Below are 27,536 nucleotides of genomic sequence, written 5' to 3' on the forward strand. Positions count from 1 at the left end.
ACTGTCCTGCGGAGGCCTGGGCTTCTGTCCAGGCTGAGAACTTGGATTCGGACTGAGGACTGGGGGGAAATGTACTTTGCTTGGAGGCTGTGTCCTCTTGGGTATCCTTTCGCCCATAATGGCTGTGTTTGCTGATGGTTGTTTCCTGTTTGTTTTCGCCGTTTTTGCTATTTGAGTTATGGTTCTTTCGGGGTTTCTTTGGGGCTGTTGGTTATTTAGTGTGGTGGGTTTTTTTGTTTTTCCCACTGGTTGGTTGGGGAGTAGTTTGGGGTCCCGATGGGTCATGTGTCCGTCTTTTTCCCGCGTGTTGGGTCGAGGGGCGGGGCCCGGGTTGGAAGCGCGGGCTTTCTTCCCGCGCCGGAGGAATTGGGGGCAGGGCCGGCGCTGGGAGGGAGGGATTGGTGGCTGTGTTGCATCCGGGTGGGGGGGGGTCGTGGTTATGGCGGTTGTAGCCGGGGTCAGCAGAAGTCAGCTGACTCACGGAAGTATAATGTTGGGGGTAACGCAGCTAGGGGGGCCCTAGCTTGGGAGGGGGGGGAGGAGGAGAGGGGGGTGTGCCGGGTTGTTGCTGCAGGGACTGTGAGGGAATGGATGGTGGGGGGGGGGGGGGGGGGTTGTGAGGGGGGTTTGCCACCGTGGGGAGTGGGCTTGGGGGGTTCCCCGGGCACGTGGTGGGTTGAGGAAGGGCTATGGCTGATTGGCGTAGAGGGACGGGGACGGCCCCTCGGGTTCGGTTGGTCACATGGAACGCGAGGGGGCTGAATGGTCCGGTGAAGCGATCCCGGGTCTTGGCTCACTTGAGGGGGCTGGGAGCGGATGTGGCTATGCTCCAAGAGACGCACCTCAGGGATACGGATCAGGTGAGGCTAAGAAAGAGTTGGGTGGGACAGGTGTTTCACTCGGGGCTTGATGCAAAGAACCGTGGGGTGGTAATTTTGGTGGGTAAGAGCTTGTCGTTCGTCGCGTCCAAAGTGGTGGCGGATAGTGCAGGTCGATATGTGATGGTGAGTGGGAGACTTCAGGGGGAGCGGGTGGTCTTGGTTAATGTTTATGCCCCCAACTGAGATGATGCGGGCTTCATGTGGCGAATGCTGGGCCTGATCCCGGACCTGGAGACAGGGGGATTGATTCTGGGTGGGGACTTTAACACGGTGCTGGATCCGGTTCTGGACAGCTTGAAGTCTAGGACGGGCAGGAGGCCGGCAGCGGCCTCGGTGCTGAGGGGGTTCATGGATCAGATGGAAGGGGTGGACCCTTGGAGGTTTTTGAAGCCGGGGGGTAGGGAGTTCTCCTTTTTCTCCCATGTTCATAAGGCGTACTCCCGGATTGACTTTTTCGTGCTTAGCAGGGCGCTGATCCCGAGAGTGGTGGGGGCCAAGTATGTGGCGATAGCCATTTCTGATCATGCTCCACATTTGGTGGACCTGGAGCTGGGGGAGGGGAAGGATCAGCGCCCGCTGTGGAGGCTGGATGTGGGGCTTTTGGCAGAGGAGGAAGTGTGCGGTCGGATCCGTAGGGGTATCAAGGGGTATCTGGAAACCAATGACAACGGGGAGGTGCAGGTTGGGATGGTTTGGGAAGCGCTAAAGGCAGTAGTCAGAGGGGAGCTGATATCTATTTGGGCGCACAGGGAGAGGGGGGAGAGGGTCGAGAGGGAGAGGCTGGTAGAGGAGATGGTCAGGGTGGATAGGAGATATGCAGACACCCCGGAGGAGGGACTTCTGAGGGAGCGGCGCAGTCTCCAAGCGGAGTTTGACATTTTAACCACCCGTAAGGCGGAGTGGAGGAGGGCACAGGGGGCGGTGTATGAGTACGGGGAGAAGGCAAGCCGGATGTTGGCTCACCAGCTCCGGAAGCGGGAGGCAGCTAGAGAAATTGGGGGAGCCACGGATGCGGGTGGGAACTTAGTGCGGGGTAGAAAGGACATCAATGGGGTGTTCAGATCCTTTTATGAGGGGCTATATCGGGCAGTACCCCCCGGGGAAGCAGGCGGGATGGGCCGCTTTTTGGATAAGCTGGAGTTCCCAAGAGTAGGGGACGAGCGGGTGGAGGGTTTGGGGGCCCCAATTGAGTTGGAGGAGCTGGTGGAGGCGTTGGGAAGCATGCAGACAGGGAAAGCTCCGGGGCCGGACGGGTTCCCGGTGGAATTTTATAAGAAATTTTCTGATTTGCTGGGCCCGGATCGGGTGAGGACCCTGAATGAGGCCAGGGGGAGGGGGGGGGGGGGGGGGGGGGCTTTGCCCCCGACGATGTCCAGGGCAAATATCTCTTTGCTCCTGAAGCGGGACAAGGACCCCCTTCAGTGTGGGTCTTATAGGCCGATCTCACTCCTTAACGTAGATGTCATGCTGTTGGAAAAGGTGCTGTCCAGGAGGGTGGAGGATGTGGTCCCGACGGTGATTCATGAGGACCAAACGGGGTTTGTAAAGGGGAGACAATTGAATGCCAACGTGCGGAGGCTCCTGAATGTTATGATGATGGCGCCGGTGGTTGGGGAGTCAGAAATAGTGGCGTCCATGGATGCGGAGAAAGCTTTTGATAGGGTGGAGTGGAGTTACCTGTGGGAGGTTTGAGTTTGGTGAGGGGTTCATCAGCTGGGTGAGGTTGCTGTACAGCTCCCCGGTGGCGAGTGTGGTGACGAATGGGAGGAGGTCAGAGGACTTTCGGCTTTCCAGAGGGACGAGGCAGGGGTGCCCCTTGTCTCCCCTGCCCTTCGCGTTAGCAATTGAGCCCCTAGCCATGGCGCTGAGGGACTCGAAGAGTTGGAGGGGAATTGTGCGGGGGGGGGGGGGGGGGGGGGGGGGGAGCACCGGTTGTCGCTGTATGCAGCTGATCTGCTGCTGTATGTCGCGGAGCCAGCTGAGGGGATGCCAGAGGTGCTGAGGATACTTGAGGACTTTTCGGGATATAAGCTAAATGTGGGGAAAAGCGAGCTGTTTGTCCTGCACCCGGGGGGGTCAGGAGAGGGAGATAGGGGAACTCCCGTTGAAGAGGGCTGAGGGGAGCTTTAGGTATCTTGGGGTCCACGTGGCTAGGACCTGGGGGGCTATGCATAGGCTTAACTTTTCGAGGCTGGTGGAGCAGATGGAGGAGGAGTTCAGGAGGTGGGACGCGCTGCCGCTCTCGTTGGTGGGCAGGGTCCAGTCGGTTAAAATGATGGTGCTCCCGAGGTTTTTGTTTCTTTTCCAGTGCCTCCCCATGTTGACCCCGAAGGCTTTTTTTAGAAGGGTGAATAAGTCGATTCTGGGGTTTGTGTGGGCGCGGAAGCCCCCGAGAGTAAGGAGGGTATTTTTGGAGCGAAGAAGGGAGGTAGGGGGCCTGGCGCTGCCCAACCTGTGTGGATATTATAGGGTTGCGAACATGGCGATGATTCGCAGGTGGGTGACGGAAGGGGAGGGTGATGCATGGAAGAGGCTGGAGGTGGCATCCTGTGCGGGTGCGAGTCTGGAGGCCTTGGTGGCGGCTCCCCCTGGCAAAGTACTCCACAAGTCCGGTGGTGGTTGCGTCTCTCAAAATCTGGGGACAGTGGAGGCGGCATAGGGGGGAAGTGAAGGCCTCAGTTTGGGCCCCGATACGGGGCAATCACCGTTTTGCGCCAGGGAGAACGGGTGGGGGATTTGAGAGTTGGCACAGGGCAGGCATCAGACAGTTTGGGGACCTCTTCTTGGATGGGAAGTTCGCGATTCTGGAGTAGCTGGTGGGGAAGTGGAACCTCCCCCCTGGGAACGCTTTTAGGTATATGCAGGTCAGGGACTTTGTTAAGAGGCAGGTGGAGGAGTTTCCGCGGCTGCCGCCAAGGGGGGTGCAGGACAGGGTGCTTTCGGGGACGTAGGTCGGGGAAGGAAAATCTCGGCTATCTACCAACTGATGCAGGAGGAGGAGGAGGCCTCAGTAGATGAGCTCAAGGCGAAATGGGAGGAAGAGCTAGGGGAAGAGATTGAGGATGGGACGTGGTCGGACGCCCTGGAGAGGGTGAATTCTTCCTCCTCTTGCGCACGGCTCAGCCTAATTCAGCTGAAGGTGCTGCATAGGGCGCACATGACGGGGGCAAGGATGAGCCGATTTTTCGCAGGGAAAGACAGGTGTGGGAGGTGTTCGGGTGGCCCGGCAAACCACACTCATATGTTCTGGGCTTGTCTGGCCTTGGAGAGGTTTTGGAAGGGGGTGGCGGGGACTTTGTCGGAAGTGGTCGGGTCTAGGGTCAAGCTGGGCTGGGGGTCACGATCTTTGGGGTAGCTTCGGAGCCGGGAGTGCAGGAGGCGAGAGAGGCCGGCATTCTGGCCTTTGCGTCTCTAGTAGCCCGGCGCAGGATTCTGTTACAGTGGAGGGATACGCGGCCCCCGAGTTCGGAGACCTGGGTCAACGACATGGCTGGGTTCATCAAGTTGGAGGATGAAATTTGCCCTGAGGGGGTCGGTACAGGGGTTCTTTCGACGGTGGCAGTCCTTTCTCGATTTCCTGGCGAAAGGGTAGAGAGTGGTTGGTCTCGGCAGCAACCGGGGGGGGGGGGGGGTTTGGTGATGGTTAGGGGGGGGGGGGGTTTTGCGGCGGTGGGTTTGTTATGTTATTTTCTTCTTTCTTGTATTGCTATTTGTTATTATTTATTTTGGGGGGGGGGGAAAGAGTTCTTTTCTTGTTTTGTTTTGGCGTGGAAACACGCCTTGTTTGTTTTAAATTGCGGGGAGAAAATTTGTTATTGTTATTAAAAAACTTGAATAAAAATTATTTTAAAAAAAAACTTTCCTCCAGTGTTGGTAAGGCTAAAGCCATTGTTTTCAGTCCCCACAATAAACTCTTCCCTAGCCACTAGTTACATCCTTCTCTCTGGCAGCTATTGACTCTTGAGCAAGTCTGTTTGCAATTTTTGGTGTCATATTTGACTGCTAGATGAGCTTCTGACCACATTTGTGCCACCACTAAGACCACTTACCATCACCTCTGTAACATTACCCCACTCTACTCCTGCCTCAGCTGTCCATCCATAATTAGCTGTAGTCCACGAGCGGATGGAGAATCTCTGTTCGGTGCAATTCGCACGCTGTTGTAATTCCTCCCTCCATCCAATTTCTGATGAGGCCGACACCTGGCCCGTTTTTTCCTAAACTCCCTTGGAGTGGCATTCAGCATCGGGTTGCCACTCCATGCTCAGTTACCTGTGCCTAATTTATCTGGTGTCGGCCTTGCCCAAACTTCCAGCTCAGGCCGTGAGAGATGGAGGTAGCGCAGCTGGTTCTACCCAGCCATGCAGTCCAGTAGAGTCAGATTGAAGGGCACTGCCTCCTTTTTTACAGCACTATCTGCTGTAAACCAGGTAAATTTAAAGGTTCTCCTGAAATTGAAAGGCCAGGAAGAAGGTAAGTGCCTAAGATAAGTGGATAGTGTCATGTTAGGTACACTGGTCTAACACTGGCTGCAGCTTAGATCAGAAAGATACTCCAGACCTTGAAGTTAGTTCAATAAGGTTTATTGAACTAATAGCACAGTTCTCTGAGTTCGACTCTCTGCTAACTTAAGTGTGGTTACTCTGTTTGACTGACCCAGACTAGCTCTTCGCTATGTGGTGGAGGTGTGAGATTGTAACAACGCCCTTGACTGACTCTCTAGATGTTCATCAGTGGAAAGAGGCAGAGTGTGAGTGCCTCGTGTCTTTTATAGTCAGATCCCACTCCCGAGTGTCCTCCCTGCTTATTGGTCATGTCCTGTTCTCTGTGTCCATTAGCTGCTTGTCTGTATATCATTATGTGTGTGTCTGCATATCATGACAGATAGGATTTGGGGGTGGTAGAGGGTGGGTCAGACATTATTGGGGGGGGGGGGGTGTCAGACATCGGATGGGGTGGTTTGGGCATTGGAGGAGTGGGCAGGAGGTCAGGTTGATGGTTGAGGGGGGCTGGAGAGAAAAGTCAGGATCCATGGGGATTATCCAGTTGCGGGGGGGGGGGGGGATTCTGGTTGTGGGGTTGGAGATGAGAGTCAGGTCGGGGGTTGGGGGAGGACACCTGGTCAGTCAGGGTGAGGTGGTGTCCCTGGGGGAGGGGTTGGTCTACAATATGTACTTGGATATTTGAGAGGTTTTAATCTCCTACTCAGTAACTACTGATATATCAGCCAGAACCATCTGAAGTTTGCGATTTACATCACAATTTTGGATGGTGCACAGACCGAAAGTTTGTGCTTCTGGGGAATTGTCGTTTAAGAGTTTAGCTGTGAAGGTCCGGGGGAGATTCCCCAGCTCACCTTTGGGGTACCACTTGATGCAATAACCAACACTAGGGAGACAGTATTAAATAAACTAATGAGATCAAAGACAGATAGTCTCAGGGACCTGATGCCCTGCACTCTAGGGTATTAAGGGGGTTGGCTGCAGAGATAGTGGGTGCATTGATTATGATATTTCAGAATGCCCTGGATTCTGGAAGGGCCCCAGTGAATTAGAAACAAACTAATGTGACACCCCAATCAGAAATGAGAGGCAGAAAGTAGGAAACTATTGACCAGTTAATAATAATCTTTATTAGTATCACAAGTCGGCTTACATTAACACAGAATGAAATTACTGTGAAAACCCCCTAGTTGTCACACTACAGCATCTGTTTGGGTACACAGAGGGAGCATTCAGAATATCCAATTGACCTAACAAGCATGTTTTTCGGGACTTGTGGGAGGAAACCGGAGCACCCGGAGAAAACCCATGCAGACATGGGGAGAACGTACAAACAGTGACCCAAGTGGTAATCGAACCTGGGATCCTGGCGCTGTGAAGTAACAATGTTAACCACTGTGCTACCGTACCACCCATTAGTTAGCTTGACCTCTGTGGTGGGGAAGCTGCTGGAATCAATCATTGAGGAGATGACTGAACATTTGGAAAGACAACGCTCAATCCACCATTGTCAGCATGGTTTTATGAAAGGCAAGTCATGCTTGACAAACTTGCTCGAGTTTTTGGAGGATGTAACCAGCAAGGTGGATAATGGGGAACCTGTGGATGTGGTATATCTAGACTTCCAGAAGGAGTTTGACAAGGTGCCGCATAAAAGTCTGATTCAGAAGGCGAGAGTGTTGCAAACAATATTAAAATTGGTGGGAAAGCAGGCAGTGAAGAGGAGATTAAGATATTACAGACGGATAAGTGTGAAGTTATCCACTTTAGTCGAAAAAATATAAAGGCAAATTATCTAAATAGAAAGTAGATTCAAAATCTGTCTGGGCAGAGGGATCCGGGTGTTTTTGTTCATGAATTTTGCATGCAGGTACAGCATGTAATTAAAAAGGCAAATGGAATGTTAGCGCTTATTGCAAAAGGACTTGAGTATAAAAGTAGAGAAGTGTTGTTGGAATTAAATAGGGCGTCAGTGATGGCCGTGGCTGAGGGTCTCGGCAGAATATCCAACTTGCTGGGGGATGCTACTCAGGGCTAACCTCAGGAGGTTCCAGCTCTCAGATGGGAATGGCCGAGGCACTGCAGAGCTTGTCCCAGTCTCAGGTGGGCATTGTAAAGGCACTGCAGAGCACGGCCCAATCACTGAGGAGCATTGTAGGTGTTGAGACGATGGTGCATCGGGGAGCCGCCAGGGCTGGCGGAGTCAGATGATGCAGGGGCAGCTGGGGCTTGAACCAGCTGCCCCTCCAACCCAATGTGAACCCCAGGGCTCTATGGGCACCGACCGGGAGGGGGCGCAGGTGCCAACCCGGACAAGTCCAATGGAGTGGCGACAGTGGCCACCAGCTGCCCTGAGTGCCACCCCTCTGCTGAGGCCGTGTCTCTCAGTCAGCACTTGGAACAGGCTGGAATGGATGTGCATATGCCGCTAAGTGTGCCGAAGCCCTCGGGCACCAGAGGACGTCCGCCAGGGGCATCAAAGACCACGGGATGAGATAAGCAGCTGGCTGCCTTTACCTCTGATGTGCATCCTGGGGACAAGCCTAGACTTAGCGGTAGAGCCAGGAAGGCAAAGCACATCAAGGATCACCGAGGGCACCAGGGAAGTGGGGGGAGGGGGAGAGGTAGGTAGGTGGTGAGAGGGTGGGGCAGCATCTTTGGGAGAGTGGAGAATTGTATTACACATTAAACAGCCTTGTGCACAACCAGTATGACTTGTCTGTCATTTCTCCTGCAATGCGGGCCGATCTCCAGGACCCTTGGCCCATCTCTCCAGGCAACTCCCCCTCCCTCCCAGGCACACCAGGTGCAGGTGATGGGTGTGAATGAGCACTCAGCAGACAGGGGCCAGACTATAGCATAGATTGAGGAGCACCGGCAGTCAGCACTCTATGGGTTATCACCCACTCTGCCCTTAATGTTGACCCGCTGACAGTCCCAGTACCCTGGAGTGATGTGCCACAGACCCTAGGAGGATGGGAAATGGGAGTTGGTTAGGTGGCGATGATGGACCAGGCCACGTCCTATGTGAATCGAGCGAGTATGAGAGCCGCCTGTCCTGCAGCCTCCAGCTGGTCCTCCAGTGCCTCATCCCATCATTCCCCTCAGAGATGGCCACATATTCATCCCCAACCTTCATCTTGCCCCGCGGCTGTGCGAGGACACAGCAGATCATCACAAAGCGGGTGACCCTCCAGGGAGTGTACTGGAGCCCATCACCGGAGCGGTCGATGCATGGGAAGCACATCTTAAGGAGTCTGATGCACCACTCTTAAGACAGCCCAGGTGGATGCATGGACCTCATACTGACATCATTGGCCAGGGCCTCAGCGGGTACCCCTTATCCCCAAGAGCCAACGACCCATCCTGGTGTGGTTCTCAGATAGGCCAGGGATGACCGACTGCTCCAGGATAATCTTTTAAAAATCTTTATTATTGTCACAAGTAGGCTTACATTAACACTGCAATTGGGTTACTGTGAATGAGCTGACGTGAAAACGCCCTGAGAAGCATGCACACACGTCCATGATCTTCATGTGATAGTGGAACACAAGCTGCATGTTCAGCGATTGGAATCAGTTTCTGTTAACGTAGGCACTCCCAGGTGACCCGGTGAGCACAGGGCAACATGTATACCATCCACTACCTCCTGGACCGGAGGCATTCTGGCAATGGAAGAGAAATCTGATGCCCAGACCTCCAGTTGGGCTTGGTCCAAGTTGTTATAGATTTCCGCCAGGGCAAACAGGGCATCTGTGATGTGTCGAATGCACCTGTGGGCTGCAAGATGCCAACAGGCTCCCACTCGAGCCCTGGAAGGGTTCTGTCTTTGAAGACATGGCACAGATGCCACTTTCCTTGTTGAGGCAAGCCTCCTGGGGCTCACGCTGTCATCTGTTCGAATGGCCAGCGACACCTGTACACCCTGGGCCATTGCAGGGTCCCCCCCGCCCTCTGGGTCCCTCCCTAGCCTGATGGATGGCCAGGTTCGCAGGATGTGGGGCAGGGTCCGGCGCATGGTCCACTGCCTTGAGCATCTGTTGATACTGCTGCCACTGTCTCTCGCGTGGTTTAGCAGCAGCACCACCAAGGCAAAGTTCTGTTGGGTCCAAAATCCCTCGTCGCATTCAATATCTGTAAGGCATTGGGAGAGGGTGTTAAACTGACAAATGGCAGTGGCTCCAACCTCCGCCTCAGAACGCCCTGCCCATACACTCCCGGTTGCAGCAGGCTCCCCTCACCGGACCCCAGACCATGGTCAACCGCTCATAACGTTATGTGGAACGGGCGCTGGTCCCCACCCCGATACTCACCCACCCCTCCAGCCATGGATATGTCTCCTGGAGCTGCGTCCCATCCCCTGGGTGTTTGGATAAAAGCAAATTACTGCAGATCCTGCAATCTGAACCGAAGAGAAAATGCTGGAAAATCTCAGCAAGTCTGGCAGCATCTGTAGGGAAAGAAAAGAGCTAACGTTTAGAGTCCGATGATTCTTTGTCATCAACAATCTAAAGTTGTAAATATCAAAACTTCCCAATGATTTCTGGCCCCTTCTTTGTCTCAGATTGGACTGAACCAGTTCTTTTAGGTGAATAAAATCGAGCAGGCACATAATTCAATCCCGCTCTCATTTCAATGTCAGTGTTCACTATGTGCGGTTACAGGTATGACTTTGGAGAAGGGTTGCTTCAGACTGTAGAGCACATCTATGTCACCTTGTAATGAGAAAAGACAAATCAATGATAGGAAAGAGTCTTTGTCAGAGTCATCGGACTCGAAACGTTAGCTCTTTTCTCTCCCTACAGATGCTGCCAGACTTGCTGAGATTTTCCAGCATTTTCTCTTCCGTTTCTGGGTGTTTGGATGTTGACTGCTGCAGGTGGTGTTGCCTCTCACAGTGTCAGGCACAGCGTCCATACATCAAGGTGTGATTGGGACACTAGGCAATGACTCCCACATGCTACATGGTGTCAGCCCACCACAGGAAACCACGAGTGGCGTGAAGTGCTCACTTAACCATACTGCCAATTCCCAATAGCAATAGCCTTCAGCTTCATGGCGAGGCCTAGGCAGTCAGTGAGGGTTATGGGTGGTTGGTGGGGCAGATGGGTAGAGACGAGGGTTGCCCTTGAAATAGATACACACGATCCAGAGGCCGACATGGTAGTGTCACATGCGGTTGCCCTTCCCCTCCCATGGCGGCCCAACCCTACGGAGGGTCACCCACCCCCATCACATCCTTTGCTGAGCACTGGGGTGTCAAACCAGCACCAGAGGTGACTTAATAGAGACATATAAGATAGTCAGAGGGTTAGATAGGGTGGACAGTGAGAGTCTTTTTCCTCGGATGGTGATGACCAACACGAGGGGACATAGCTTTAAATTGAGGGGTGATAGATATAGGACAGATGGCAGAGGCAGTTTCTTTACTCAGAGAGTAGTAGGGTGTGGAACGCCCTGCCTGTAACAGTAGTAGACTCGCCAACTTTAAGGGCATTTAAGTGGTCACTGGATAGACATATGGATGAAAATGGAATAGTGTAGGTCAGATAGGCTTCAGATGGTTTCACAGGTCGGCGCAACATCGAGGGTCGAAGGGCCCGTACTGCGCTGTAGTGTTCTATGTTCTAAGCACCCCTGGGCTCATTTTGACTGTTAGCAAAGATGGTTACTCACCTCCTCTGCTCCCTGTAGAAGCCAGTCTGCCAAGTTCACGTTTTTTAAAAAAGGAGTGCCAATTTAAAAATTGGTGCCAGCGTGTCCACTTGCTGGGGAGGCCGATTAATCATGGGATGCCGTTGGACAAGGGGTGGCTCCCTTTAATTGTATGAAAATAGGACTTAAGTGATGATAATTGGCTTTTTGTCACGCTATGGCAAGATCCCGTTTTCGCCGATAGGAGTGGGCTGGTTGCATTGCAAACTGTTTGGCACCTGCCACGGTTCTAATTTCCGCCTCTCCTGCTATTCACCAGCCTCATATCGCTCCCCAGATATTAATGTGACAAAACAAAAAGTAAAGAACCTCAAATCAACTAAAGGCATTAAGAACAGAACCCTACCAAGAACAAGGAAAAACAAAAAATACAACATGCCTGTCAATAGAGCCGTAAACCAGATTACACAGCACACAACTTGTGCCTTTTTATCAGAAGAGTTCACATCTTCTGGAGTATCATAAAAAAAAACTTTTCCTCAAATGGCTCTGAGGCGAGCTGGATGGCCCATCCCGAACCTGACTCCACTCTTTTATAGGGCAGCCTTCACTCCTAACACAGCTTTTCACTCGCTAGCTCCGCACTTGTGTTCTGATAGTTTAATGGAATGCTTTCCGACTTGTGATCGCGGTGCTCCCTTGCCCATCGAAGAACCCACTTATTTTCTGTAAAACTGTGAAATCTTACGATGACCGCATGTGGTGGATCATCAGAACGGGATTTTGGTTGAAGTGAGTGATGGGCCCAGTCTAATACAGGCAGGGATGCAAATCCACCCTTACTCGCCATTTTAAGGAACATGTTTGAGAATTATTCCGTTGTGGTACGGACCTTGATCCCATTCAGCAACCCCACAATCTGAATGTTCTGCCTCCTGGACCTGTTTTATGGGTTATTCAGCTTGGTTCCTAACAATTTATTGGTTTCCACCACCAAAGCCTGATCAGTCTCCAGAGTGGCAATCCAATCGCTTTGATCCAATAAAGCTACCTCCAAGCTCTTAATCATGATTCCATGTGCTTCGACTAGTCTTACTAGTTTTTTCCAGAACCACACGAACTGGGGCCAAGGCCTCTTCAATCGATCTTTTAAGATCCTACGATGAGATTGGGCGGTGTTTGTCAAACCCTCGCCAGAATACTTAGTGGAGCGGACAGAGAAAAATAAACTGACTCAGCCATCTTACATGCCCTTGAGCCCAGAGAGGCTTCAGACTCCACTGACGAGTTTATGCTCAAAGCTTCCTTGGCTTTCTTTCTTCTGGGCATCTCAGCAAAGCAAGAACTCTACCCTGAAAACTTTCATGAGTTTTTAAGGGGTAAACAACCCGTGGCACCAAGTAAAAGGGCAAAACGTTATCCACTGGGAGCCACCTCGTGTGCGTCCTCTCCTTACACCACCACAAGTAACCTCAGTATAACATCACATGAGAAAACTTATAATTACCTCTTAAACAATACTACCCCTTAAACAATACTACTCAATACAGTGAATACAATACCTACAACTGCTATCTCTATTCTCACTTAAATAAGGGAAAAAAATCTCTGCTCTCAATCCACTTTTAACCACCAATGCATATAGGAATACTTGCTTTACAGAGATGTTGAGAAAAAGTTATCGCTTCACACTACTTTACAGAAAAGATCTGACTCCTGTCAGACCCATACAGAAACTCTGACCCCTCAATCAAAACTAAATTCCATTAGCCCAAGCCTTTACGATGCTTTAATTGCACCCCTATCTCCCATCTTTTCAAACCAGGACTTCTCTTAAAACAAGACTGGAGCAGTCACATACACCAAACCGTTTCTAACACTTATTGCACCAAGTACGTATAATAAATCTGAAATGCTTACATTCATCACAGTATGGAGATCAATGTTCAATAAAATTTCAGTTTCCAATTCTACCCTTCTTGAAATGAGCACCAGTGCTTGTTTTTAAAATGGCTTTATTAACAGTAAGGTGATTTATCTATAACACCACTGCCACCCCAGATCCCTCAGTGCCTCCATCTCATCTTGACATTTAACCAGTTTGTGATCGCTTTAATTTCTCCTACAAATGCTTCATCTCCCATTAATCCATATTGACATTCATTTGACTATTAAATGCCTATTCCGCAACTGTATTTTGTCGCTGTTCCCCATTTTATTAACTACCCTCCTCAATTCAGTGCAATCTGCAAATTTTCGAATTGGACTGTAGTTTCTTACTCATAAATCCAAAAGGAAAATAAAGGAAACTTCTTTGCTCAGAGTTGTTAGAATGTGGAACATGCTACCACAGGAAATGATTGACGCAAATAACTGAGATGCTTTCAAAAGGAATGTAGGAGTACATAGGAGAATTGAAAGCTATTTTAAAATGCTGTGAGGAGTTAAATGAATTGGAGGAAACCTGGGGAAGTACCAGAAAATACATGTTGGGCTAAATGGCTTGGTTGTTTGCTGTATATTCTATGCAATTTAATATAAATATGCCTTCCAAAAATTCACAAATGACAACTCCCTTGAGCAACTGGAGTTAGAACCTCTCACTTAGTTTAATGCTGGGATTACAGCTGCTCTACTTCAACTTTTACAACGAACAGCGAAGCAGTCCATTTTAATACCGAGAGACAATTCCAAGCTTTGCTAACTTATTATTGCGAATCAAACCAAGCCCATGGATTATCGTAAAAGATAAGCTGCACCGTATTGGGATGACCAAAAAACAAATGCTCCATGAATAATCACACTGCACGTGGAGAGAGGCAAATGGAAAAAGAAGCCATACTTGGTACCAATGCAATGGGGAAATCACCCTGCTTCAAGTTCGAAAGCAATCAGTCCTCATTCCAAGCAGGAGGCCATATTTTCCAACAATGGAGGGTGTGGGGTAGGAGGAAATCTGAGGGAATTATTACCTGGACAGCAACCAGCCATACAAAAGCAATGCTGGGAAACCGGGGGCAGATAGCTGCAGCAGTGCCAGGTCACAGTCAAACAAAGGTGGAAATAATTGCAGAACAAAAGGTAACATTGCAGAAACGTAACTTACAAAAAGTCTTATTGATAAAAAGGAACTTGGGCATGACATTACTTTTTCCAAACCTATAAATGAATCAACAGGTTCAACATAAGGAATGTGTTTCAGACTATTTCTATTATAATACATTGACATTTCTTTAAGTATTCGATCTCAATATTCAGAGTCACCCTTCATACTATTTTGCACTGCAGGCTTTACTCTTGATGTGCATTGAAGTGATTTTTTTCCATTTACGAAATGGCTTTATTTCATTTCAAAAATAAATGGCTTTGTTTGTCGTTTAACTAAAAAGAGAAATAAAAATGTTAAGAAAATATAAGAACAGCTTTATGAAACCTTCCCTTCAGGAATACTCAATCAATAAAATAACAAGCACAAGCATCTCAACTTAAAGGATATTTTAATGGACAAGTTCAATTTTCTGCTGCAGGTGAAAAACACTTTTCACCACAAAATGCACTCTTTTATACAAATTTGCATTATAAAAATGTGAACAAATCGTGCCTTTAAGGCCATTCTGGCAGAATCCATTATTAAAAGTTTGTGATGCCAGGAAAACACATTTTAAAAAAAGATTTACAAGTGAATTATTGTAACAAAATATTCAGGTTAATAATTTTGTTGTAGAAAGTCTGATATTCAAAACCAAAATTTTTTTCCCTAAACACTACCATCAACAATATTCCCTCTTAATATTTTTACACAAATTGTGTACTTCTTACTCTTAAACATCTGTAAGTTAGAATTTAGTTTGATGGGCAATTATTTATTTTTAATCATTACATGCATGATTATATAACTACAAATGGAAGCAGACATAAGTTAAAGCAAAAGTACTTTTGCAAGGCCAGAAACAAACTGTATAATTACAATACGGTAGTTAATGACTATATTGATGAAAATCTATATATAATTTTATATTTTACTGCTTCCCAAAAGGACAAGTTTACTTGCACCTACAAATACATCTCCTTCATTCCTGGCCTTGCACACAATAAGTAAATAATACTTGTGATAAATAATAAAACTGAGATGCAAATTTCAGAACTGTAATTTTCTACAGCGATGTCCACTTGCAACAGACAGTAACTCCGGGTTGGGGGGGGGGGGGGGGGGGGGGGGGGAGAGAGAGAAGGAGGAGGAGGGTGAGAAGGAACCACAAGTATTACTAATGGCAACACTGACCATTCATAGAACTATACATATATCATAATTTCATATAGCTGTACCAAGGATCAAGACCAACAAAATACACGAATAGGTCGGTGATATAAACATATTTGTACAAAAAGGAATGAGCACTGAAAGAGTGTCCAAGAAGAGATTTACTGAGACACGAGCTCAAGTCAGTGCCTAGCCCATCTCCAGAATGTCCTAGCAAGGATAGCTTTGTGAAAAGCAGACTGTATATAAATTTATGATTCCTAGAAGGTGGAGCTAGGAAACAAAAGAAAAAAAAACAGATAGACACATACACACGCACATATAAAAGCCAATTCGCAGGTTTTGAACAAAATGAACCCTCTCCCGCAGGGCTAACAACAGTTAACTGGTCCATGAAAATATTAAGAAAAATCAACAAAATTCTGCCTAAACAACGACAGACGAGAAAGAAAAAAAAGTATAGGAGTAAAAAATAAAATCATGCACACGTTTAATTGAAAAAGTTTGCGAAACAAATATTTTACACAAAAAAAAAGTAGTTTTCTTTTTGACATCAAGAGGAGTTGCTATTGCCACCCTGTATCCACAATTTCTCCCTCGCTGACATCTTCAACATAGGATCCTAGTAAGCTATTCCAATAACTAAACAGCTGCAGACATCAGATTTCTACAAAAACGGTCATCACAATTAAATGTCAACAACAAATTGAGATCTATTCCACATGTAAATAAAACTTGGAATAAAATCATCCTCTGGGAGGTTGAATCAAAATAGGATCACCTTAAGCCTCTCTATATTATTGCAGCTACTTACCAATGTATCTGGATCCACTTATTTCAGATATATTCTTTGTAATTTGGTTACTTGTTAAAGCAAATGGTTCTAGTATATAGAATTACTTTAAAATTTCGATTGTCATCCACTCTGGAGATGGGAGAGTTGAGAAACTAATTTTCTGTTAAAGATCAGTAATCCTAGAATAATCAATGTGGTTACTACACTATGACCATTAGATACATTCTGCCCAAAACATGGTAGAAACCAAGCTTTCTGAGACCTTTATTGTTTTTAAATTGAGTTTTCTGCTCTCTATAATTAGAGCTCTCTATAATTAATAGAAGTCTGTTTATTAAGATTGTACAATTAAAATCTAAACAATGGACTTAGTTTGGATAGTGCCAAACAAGCAATTTTGTTTACAAGAGGGATTATCCTAATAATGGCATTTTTAATAAACAGTGGTAAACTGTCAGATTGTTTAAACCACAATACTCAATAAATTTATAAACAGCAGGTGCTGAACAGCTATTTTGTATATTGCTACTTCGTTCAGTTAAAATGTTAGATCCAAATCTATACAACAGGTTACGAATTGCAATCTAGTTGTTTCTTCCCCCCCCCTCATCGCCCACGACGCTCTTGTTGATTTTTAAAATTGTTTCTACTTCTTTGAAATAAGCTGATAAGTGCTGAATCTGGACTGCTGCATGTTAAAGATATCAGAATTCATCTATGCTATTTGCCATAGCTGGCATTGTAGGACTGGAATCCTGGGAGGCAGTGGTTATGGCGACTATTCTTGGAGACACAAGAACCTCTGCCACAGATGCCTCCATGTCTGGTGAGGCGCTCCCAACACTTTGGACAACAGCAGCACCTTTCTTGTTCTGGTGGGTTTTAACATGTTTTGAAAGATGATCACTCCTCATAAACCGCTTCGAGCACTCTGGGCAGGAAAACTTCTTTTCACCTGAAAGCAAATGAGATGAGATTTTTAAAAGTGAATACCTGAGAAAACACAACTGCACTTAGACCTTTTTGGTGTAGGAGGGGAGAATACTCAAGTTTATGATCAGATCAGTCCATAAGTCCGTCAGTCTATAAGAGGGTTGTTTAGGAGTCCGCTGTTACCAGACTCCTAAACAACCCTCTTATAGACTGATCTGATCTCTTCACATATCTTCACCTGCTGGCTATGCATTTACATTGTGCATTTTATGTTTGCCCCATCATGTATTTTCAATGCATGTATGAAATGATCTGTTTGAGCTGCACGCAGAACAATACTTTTCACTGTACCTCGGGACACTTGACAATAAACCAATCCAATTCATATTTCAGCCATATAGGCTTTTTAATGGTTCAGTCAGCTTGAGAAAAAAAAAACACTTGGGGCTCTTGTTTCCACTTTGAAAGTTTTGTTAACAATCATCAATTGCATTTCACACCATACAGAAGAACTCTATCTTGCCAAGCAGGTTGATTCAGAGTCTAAGCTGTTTCATTATGTAGAAGCATGGGCACAGGTTTGCAGTGACTAAGTCAAATTCCGTTTTTATTACAAGTAAGACGGGAATTTTAGAGATTACATTCAACAATTCTATCAGTCCATAATTGTTTCCATTGGTTTATGGTGATTGAACAAGTGGAACTCTTTTTTTTCCCGTTTTAAATTTAAAAACATTTTAGGGAACACATTTCACAATGCTGACCATTTTTCGAGGAAAGGAAAGGCGAAGCCGATGCTAATGGTTAAGTTCTTGTCAACAAATGAATATAAGGGCAGCATGGTGGCACAGTGGTTAACATTGCTGCCTCACGGCACCGACGTCCCAGGTTTCCAGCTCTGGGTCACTGTATGGAGTTTGCGCAATCTCCCCGTGTTAGCGTGGTTTCGCCCCACAAGTCAAAAATGTACAGGGTAGGTGGATTGGCCACACTAAATTGCCCCTTAATTGGAAAAAAATGAATTGGGTACTCTAAATTTATTTTTAAAAATGAATATAAACACACTCAAATAAATGAGTACACACTTGCAGGTCTGAGCAATTTTCTTCATTGTTTCCTGTTTAGTCAGTTTATTAAAATCCTTCTGCAGGCTTTCTAGATTGCTTATTAGAAAAGTGCATTGCATAGTGCTAAGCCATTCTCACATTTGAGGAGTTTTCTTACCATGCTTTCAGAGAAAAAGGTTTAAAGAAACATTTTGCTGTAACAAACACCAGGCAGCACCATAGAACATAGAACAGTACAGCACAGAACAGGCCCTTCGGCCCTCGATGTTGTGCCGAGCAATGATCACCCTACTCAAACCCACGTATCCACCCTATACCCGTAACCCAACAACCCCCCCACCCCACGCTTACTTTTTTTTTAGGATACTACGGGCAATTTAGCATGGCCAATCCACCTAACCCGCATATCTTTGGACTGTGGGAGGAAACCGGAGCACCCGGAGGAAACCCACGCACACACGGGGAGGACGTGCAGACTCCGCACAGACAGTGACCCAGCCGGCAATCGAACCTGGGACCCTGGAGCTGTGAAGCATTTATGCTAACCACCATGCTACCGTGCTGCCACCAATGATGGATTTCTTGAGGAACAATGGATTCTAAAAGCTTTCTTTTGGAAAAAGTAATCTCGCTGAAGCAGTTAGTATTTCAAATGGCACAATCCAAATCACATGTCATTTGTTAGCTTGAGACACTGCAAACCCATAGCGTCAAGAAATCTATAAAGAGTGGGAGGGTACACAGTGTGAGCACTACTTAAACCGGAAAACTGAATATAGTTAATTTGTTGAAGACAAAATTGTCAGACCCTTCACAAAAGCCATAAGGTTAGAGGAATTGGAGGATACTTGGAATCTATTTTATTTAAGGTCAAAAATAAGATGACCCACTAAAGTGGACCAACATGCCAAATTCTTAACTTTGTATAGATTGAATTACACAAATCTAGTCAAAGTAACTACTCTGTACGTTGACTATACTAAAATATTAAACAACATAGTTACTCATCAGGCCTACTCATCAGGAGAAATGGAAGATGCTTAGGTAGAAAGGAAGCACTTTGTTTATACCCTTGACTCAGGTTATACAAGCTAATAAAGGCAGCTTTGGGAGTTATCTCCCCAAAATTAAAGACTGGTGTCACTGTACCAAGGTGGTATCTACAGCATACCCAAATCTTTACTGCCACAAACAGAAAGTTCAATTCCCAGCCTGTGCAAACATAGGGTTAAATTTTATATAGGAGCCCAAACAAGAGGGGAACCCCAGCCTGCAGCCATGATTAATCAGACAACTTCACTGTCTTGTTACCTACCCTGTTGCTGATAAAATACACGAGGCGGCAAATAGGCAACAGTAACCCTTCTATCACACCACCCAATTTAATGTGCTCTCCCACAACCGGTCAGCCTGCTCACAGGGGTGGGGGATGGGGAGGTATACAGGATTGGGTTTGATTATGATGGATTTTACTATAAAATAACCTGCTCACCCTCAGCATTGAGCTTTCCACAAAAATGATCAGTTCAGTGGGGTATCGGAGGTCAGGGGTACTGTATGTCAGCAACTGTACCTCAGCTAAAGTCAATGCCTTCAGTATGGGTGGGAGCAACAGAAAAAAAAACATAAATCAGTGTGTTGCATATTTGTTATTTTCTGATATCTCTCATAGGTGAAGTTTTTACGTTTTATTATGCCTATTATTAGCACTTTTGTTCCCAGAGTTTCGATAGTTTAAAGCTGACCCTGCAGTAAAAACTTGTGAATGCAACAGGAAATATCAAATAAAAAGGAAACGCACACCATATGTAAAGAAAACATATGAGCTAAGGTTCACCTCAAAATACCATTGGTGGGTTCCTCAAGCAAAGCAGAATCGACATAAGCTATTAAAATTTAAGGAACATAAATAGCCATTTGGCTCCTGAAGCCTGTTCCAACGTTCAATGGTATCCAGTCCACATCTCTATATACACCTGGCTTTGACCTCTGATCTTATGCCCCTGCAGTATTCTAATTAAACAGAAGGCAAGCTCCAGGAACAGCACTTCACCTTTCAAATACACACTTTACAGCCTTCCAGGTGCAATAGTCCGTATCACATCTGTCCTTCCGAAATTCCTTATCCTTACGCTCACAAGCAGTAAGTTTATCATGTGTATTGGGATAGGATCAGTTTCTGTAGTTCCTCATTCTCCATCTAACTTGGATTCCCCTTACTCTGTATATTAATGGCCTACCAGTCCCATTCTTTTTTAAAATTTTAAATTTAGAGTACCCAATTCTTTTTTCCAATTAAGGGGTAATTTAGCGTGGCCAATCTACCTATTCTGCATATCTTTGGGTTGTGGGGGTGAGACCCACACAGACACGGAGAGAATGTGCAAACTCCACAGAGTGTGTGACCCAGGGCCAGGATCGAACCCGTGTCCTCAGCGCATGAGACAGTAGTGCTAACCACTGAGCTGCCGTGCTGCCCTGTACCAGTCCCATTTTGACTCTGTGCCACTATGAGGTGTGACCAAGACTGGAACAAAAGATGCTACTCCTCCTCATTTGTGGCTGAGTATGTCCAATTCTGATGAAGAGCCACCCAGACTCGAAACATTAGTTCTGTTCTTTCTCCACAGATATGGTCAGACCCACGAGGATTTTCCAGCATTTTTTGTTTCTATGTCCAGCTCCTGCTCGATCACGGAGTTAGAGAGATATGAGATATTCTGTACAGTCACAACGATCACAAACTCCCACCATTAATTAATAATCTTTATTGCCACAAGTATGCTTACATTAACACTGCAATAAACTTACTGTGGAAAGCCCCTTGTCGCCACATTCCGGCGCATGTTCGGGTACACAGAGGGAGAATTCAGAATGTTCAATTCACCTAATTCACGTCTTTCGGGACTTGTGGGAGGAAACCCACGCAGACACGTGGAGAACGTGCAGACTCTGCACAGACAGTGACTCAAGCCGGGAATGGAACCTGGTATCCTGGTGCTGTGAAGCAACAGTGCTAACCACTGTGCTACTGTGCCATGTCACCATCCTGCAGTTCAGACACAAAATAGATCTTAGTCTGGATTATTTATACATACTTTTTATTTAGTTCGTCTTTCTTCGTCCTCTTTTTCTACACATTAACTTGCAATAAACATTAAAACACTGGAGAAGAACCTTAAAGACACACTGATGCAAGCTTACACAAACCACATTACACACTTACACACCAGAGGAAAAAGCAGCACTGAATTTGCCCTCTCACCGAATTCCTAACTTTTACCCTGGGTTTACAATGCACTCCTTTCAAAACCATGCTGCGCTTCACTTGATACTGTTTACCTTTTTGAGCCATGTCCCAAGCAAGACTCAGCATCCTACCCACGTTAATTAGCACCCGTTCAGGTAATCATCTACAACTATAACTGACAATTAACTGCCACTGACACAGTTTCTGTTAACTAAACATTAAAGGAGAAACCAAATAAACAGGAGTTCTGAGTTAAATTCAAGATATTAAAGGAAATTTCAGTTTGAGATATGTTCACCCAATACTTAGTAGAGAATTTCCATTCTCACCAAATATCCAACTTTTACACTCCAACTCCGCGCACTGGCATTCCCAAAAATAAATAAAAATTACTAAATGGTATTTGTTTTCCCCAGATACAAAGCAACCAGCATATGGAAAGAATGTTTAAACTTAGTGCAGATGCACCCACCAAATCTCTTTTACTATCACCCTTCCGTAAAAAACCTAATGAGATTACAAACTTAATTTGTACTCAATATTGTGCCATCGATTAGTGCAATAAAAATAAGTGGCCATTCATTCATATTTAACATTTGCCCACTGCCCTATTGGAGGAAAATATCACTGCATACTTAATTTAGCTGAGTTCATCTATTCTTTTGTTCATTTGCTGGCTGACATTTTGGGATATGTAATGGCAAAAATAACAATCTACAGATATTGGACCGGGTTCAGTCAAACTTCAGGAAAGTATGTTGCAGGGAAGCAAAACCTGAACTAAATCACAAAGGACAAAGAACAAAACACCACAGGAACAGGAACAGGCCCTTTGGCCCTCCAAGCCTGTACCGGTTTAAATACCAACCTTTGCCAAAACCCTCAGATCTTCCTTGTGCCGAATCCCTCTATACCCAACCTATCCATATGAGCTTTGACAAAGAGTCATCGGACTCGAAACCTTAGCTCTTTTCTCTCCCTACAGATGCTGCCAGACTTGCTGAGATTTTCCAGCGTTTTCCCTTTCGTTTCAGATTCCAGCATCCGCAGTAATTTGCTTTTCGCTTTCTGCTTCTGTCCAGATGTTTATCAAGATGCCTTTTGAATGCCGTTAATGTATCTGCTTCCACACCCTCCCTCGGCAATGTGTTCCAGGCACTCACCGCCCTCTGCATAAAAATCCTGCCTCGCACCTCTCCTCTAAGCTTTGCCCCATGGACCTTCAACTTATACCCCCAGTGACTGACCCCTCCGCCCTGGGAAAGAGTGCCTGCCCATTCACTCTATCCATGCCCCTCAATGTTGTAGACCTCTATCATGTCACCTCTCAACCTCCGTCTTTCTAATGAAAACAGTCCCGAGTCTATTCAGCCTCTCCACATAGTTAACACCCTCCAAACCAGGCAACGTCCTGGTAAACCTCCTCTGCACACTCTCCCAACCCTCTACATCCTTCTGGTAGTGTGGCGACCAGAATTGTGCGCAATATTCCAAGTGAGGCTATACAAGTTTCTTTACAACTGTAGCATGACTTGCCAGTTTTTATACTTGATGCCCCATCCAATGAAGACAAGCAATCCGTATGCTTTCTCGACTACCGTGTCCACTTGTGCAAACGATTTGGAGGAAAATGTAGCAATCCTCAACACTATCTGCCACTCCACCAACCTTGGTGTCAACTTGTGTTGCCACCTTCAAAGATCTGTGGACCTGCACGCCCAAATCTCTCTGCCTTTCAATATCCTAAGAGTTTTACATTTACGGAATATTTCCCCTCTTAGTTAGACCTACCAAAATGCATTACCTCACATTTAGAACATAGAACATAGAACGATACAGCGCAGTACAGGCCCTTCGGCCCTCGATGTTGCACCGACATGGAAAAAATCTAAAGGCCATCTAACCTACACTATGCCCTTATCATCCATATGCTTATCCAATAAATTTTTAAATGCCCTCAATGTTGGCGTGTTCACTACTGTTGCAGGTAGGGCATTCCACGGCCTCACCACTCTTTGCGTAAAAAACCCACCTCTGACCTCTGTCCTATATCTATTACCCCTCAATTTAAGGCTATGTCCCCTCGTGCTAGCCACCTCCATCCGCGGGAGAAGGCTCTCGCTGTCCACCCTATCTAACCCTCTGATCATTTTGTATGCCTCTATTAAGTCACCTCTTAACCTTCTTCTCTCTAACGAAAACAACCTCAAGTCCATCAGCCTTTCCTCATAAGATTTTCCCTCCATACCAGGCAACATCCTGGTAAATCTTCTCTGCACCCGTTCCAAAGCTTCCACGTCCTTCCTATAATGAGGCGACCAGAACTGTACGCAATACTCCAAATGCGGCCGTACTAGAGTTTTGTACAACTGCAACATGACCTCATGGCTCCGGAACTCAATCCCTCTACCAATAAAGGCCAACACACCATAGGCCTTCTTCACAACCCTATCAACCTGGGTGGCAACTTTCAGGGATCTATGTACATGGACACCGAGATCCCTCTGCTCATCCACACTACCAAGAATTTTACCATTAGCCAAATATTCCACATTTCTGTTATTCTTTCCAAAGTGAATCACCTCACACTTCTCCACATTAAACTCCATTTGCCACCTCTCAGCCCAGCTCTGCAGCTTATCTATGTCCCTCTGTAACCTGCAACATCCTTCCGCACTGTCTACAACTCCACCGACTTTAGTGTCGTCTGCAAATTTACTCACCCATCCTTCTGCGCCCTCCTCTAGGTCATTTATAAAAATGACAAACAGCAACGGCCCCAGAACAGATCCTTGTGGTACGCCACTCGTAACTGAACTCCATTCTGAACATTTCCCATCAACTACCACTCTCTGTCTTCTTTCAACTAGCCAATTTCTGATCCACATCTCTAAATCACCATCAATCCCCAGCCTCCGTATTTTCTGCAATAGCCGACCGTGGGGAACCTTATCAAACGCTTTACTGAAATCCATATACACCACATCAACTGCTCTACCCTCGTCTACCTGTTCAGTCACCTTCTCAAAGAACTCGATAAGGTTTGTGAGGCATGACCTACCCTTCACAAAACCATGCTGACTGTCCCTAATCATATTATTCCTATCTAGATGATTATAAATCGTATCTTTTATAATCCTCTCCAAGACTTTACCCACCACAGACGTTAGGCTCACCGGCCTATAGTTACCGGGGTTATCTCTACTCCCCTTCTTGAACAAAGGGACCACATTTGCTATCCTCCAGTCCTCTGGCACTATTCCTGTAGCCAATGATGACCTAAAAATCAAAGCCAAAGGCTCAGCAATCTCTTCCCTGGCTTCCCAGAGAATCCTAGGATAAATCCCATCCGGCCCCGGGGACTTATCTATTTTCACCTTGTCCAGAATTGCCAACACTTCTTCCCTACGCACCTCAATGCCATCTATTCTAATAGCCTGGGTCTCAGCATTCTCCTCCACAATATTATCTTTTTCTTGAGTGAATACTGACGAAAAGTATTCATTTAGTATCTCGCTTATCTCCTCAGCCTCCACACACAACTTCCCACCACTGTCCTTGACTGGCCCTACTCTTACCCTAGTCATTCTTTTATTCCTGACATACCTATAGAAAGCTTTTGGGTTTTCCTTGATCCTACCTGCCAAAGACTTCTCATGTCCCCTCCTTGCTCGTCTCAGCTCTCTCTTTAGATCCTTCCTCGTTTCCTTGTAACTATCAAGCGCCCCAACTGAAACTTCATGCCTCATCTTCACATAGGCCTCCTTCTTCCTCTTAACAAGAGATTCCACTTCTTTGGTAAACCACGGTTCCCTCGCTCGACCCCTTCCTCCCTGCCTGACTGGTACGTACTTATCAAGAACATGCAATAGCTGTTCCTTGAACAAGCTCCACATATCCAGTGTGCCCAACCCTTGCAGCCTACTTCTCCAACCAACACATCCTAAGTCATGTCTAATGGCATCATAATTGCCCTTCCCCCAGCTATAACTCTTGCCCTGCGGGGTATACTTATCCCTTTCCATCACTAACGTAAAGGTCACCGAATTGTGGTCACTGTTTCCAAAGTGCTCACCTACCTCCAGATCTAACACCTGGCCTGGTTCATTACCCAAAACCAAATCCAATGTGGCCTCGCCTCTTGTTGGCCTGTCAACATATTGTGTCAGGAAACCCTCCTGCACACATTGTACAAAGAATGACCCATCTAATGTACTCGAACTATATCTTTTCCAGTCAATATTTGGAAAGTTAAAGTCTCCCATAACAACTACCCTGTTACTTTCGCTCTTTTCCAGAATCATCTTCGCCATCCTTTCCTCTACATCCCTAGAACTATTAGGTGGCCTATAGAAAACTCCCAACAGGGTGACCTCTCCTTTCCTGTTTCTAACCTCAGCCCATACTACCTCGGAAGAAGAGTCCCCATCTAGCATCCTTTCCGCCACCGTAATACTGTCCTTGACTAGCAGCGCCACACCTCCCCCTCTTTTGCCCCCTTCTCTGAGCTTACTAAAACACCTAAACCCCGGAACCTGCAACAACCATTCCTGTCCCTGCTCTATCCATGTCTCTGAAATGGCCACAACATCGAAGTCCCAGGTACCAACCCATGCTGCCAGTTCCCCAACCTTATTTCGTATACTCCTGGCATTGAAGTAGACACACTTCAAACCACCTACCTGAACACTGGCACCCTCCTGCGAAGTCAAATCTGTGCTCCTGACCTCTATACTCTCAATCTCCCGTACCCCAAAACTACAATCCAGGTTCCCATGCCCCTGCTGAATTAGTTTAAACCCCCCCAAAGAGCACTAACAAATCTCCCCCCCAGGATATTGGTGCCCCTCAGGTTCAGATGTAGACCATCCTGTCTATAGAGGTCCCACCTTCCCCAGAAAGAGCCCCAGTTATCCAGAAATCTGAATCCCTCCCGCCTGCACCATCCCTGTAGCCACGTGTTTAATTGCTCTCTCTCCCTATTCCTCATCTCACTATCACGTGGCACGGGCAACAACCCAGAGATAACAACTCTGTTTGTTCTCGCTCTGAGCTTCCATCCTAGCTCCCTAAAGGCCTGCCTGACATCCTTGTCCCCTTTCCTACCTATGTCGTTAGTGCCAATGTGGACTACGACTTGGGGCTGCTCCCCCTCCCCCTTAAGGACCCGGAAAACACGATCCGAGACATCACTTACCCTTGCACCTGGGAGGCAACATACCAAACGTGAGTCTCTCTCGCTCCCACAAAATCTCCTATCTGTGCCCCTGACTATTGAGTCCCCAATTACTAATGTTCTACTCCTTTCCCCCCTTCCCTTCTGAGCAACAGGGACAGACTCCGTGCCAGAGGCCCGTACCCCATGGCTTACCCCTGGTAAGTCGTCCCCCCCACAAGTATCCAAAACGGTATACTTGTTACTCAGGGGAACGACCGCAGGGGGTCCCTGCACTGACTGCTTCTTCCCAGTCCCTCTTACAGTTACCCATCTATCTCCAGTCTTTGGTGTAACTACTTCCCTGAAGCTCCTATCTATGACCCCCTCTGCCTCCCGAATGATCCGAAGTTCATCCAGCTCAAGCTCCAGGTCCCTAACACGGTTTTTGAGGAGCTGGAGTTGGGTGCACTTCCCACAGATGAAATCAGCAGGGACACTGACGGCGTCCCTCACCTCAAACATTCTGCAGGAGGAGCATTGTACTGCCTTCCCTGACATCACCTCTAGATTTTAAAAAAAACAAGAAAAAGAAAAAGAAAGAAGAGCTTACCTGATATTACCTCAAACCCTGCTCCCGCTGAAAGGTAAGCAAATTTAAAGGCACTCACTCACCTTCACGACAGGCCCCTGCTCCCGCTTCCCAACCACCGTGGGGTGGGGGGGGGGTTGGTTAGAGGAGGAGGTAGGGTGGGAAACACTCACGAAGTGTTTCGGGTTTAACTGTCACTTGCCAACAGCCTCTCCACAAACCACCTTCAACTTAGGCTGACCGCAGTGCACGTATGCAAATTTCCCCAGAACAGCTGATCAGTAGCTCTGCTCTGCTGCCCTCTGTCTGGATTAAACTCCATTTGCCAATTCTCTGCCCAAGTCTCCAACCTATCTATGTCCTGCTGTATCTTCTGACAATCCTCAACACTATCTGCCACTCCACCAACCTTGGTGTCATCCCCGAATTTACTAATCGGACCGG

General features: G+C 46.8%; 1 protein-coding gene across 3 annotated transcripts in view; it reads right to left on the reverse strand.

Annotated features, from left to right (window-relative positions):
- Positions 1–14,518: 14,518 nt before the first annotated feature.
- sp4 (sp4 transcription factor) overlaps positions 14,519–27,536 on the reverse strand; it is an 81,762-nt gene continuing 68,744 nt past the window's right edge. For 2 of the 3 annotated variants that reach the window (XM_038797436.1, XM_038797437.1), the window contains exon 6: positions 14,519–17,050. In XM_038797436.1, the coding sequence (XP_038653364.1) occupies positions 16,800–17,050 (251 nt within the window). In that variant the 3' untranslated portion in view covers positions 14,519–16,799. Of the gene's footprint in view, positions 17,051–19,587; positions 19,687–27,536 lie in introns of all 3 variants that reach the window. The other variant, XR_005460687.1, reaches the window with a different exon arrangement.

Source organism: Scyliorhinus canicula, chromosome 5 (genome assembly GCF_902713615.1).
Source record: "Scyliorhinus canicula chromosome 5, sScyCan1.1, whole genome shotgun sequence".
In the NCBI taxonomy this organism is placed as follows: Eukaryota; Metazoa; Chordata; class Chondrichthyes; order Carcharhiniformes; family Scyliorhinidae; genus Scyliorhinus; species Scyliorhinus canicula.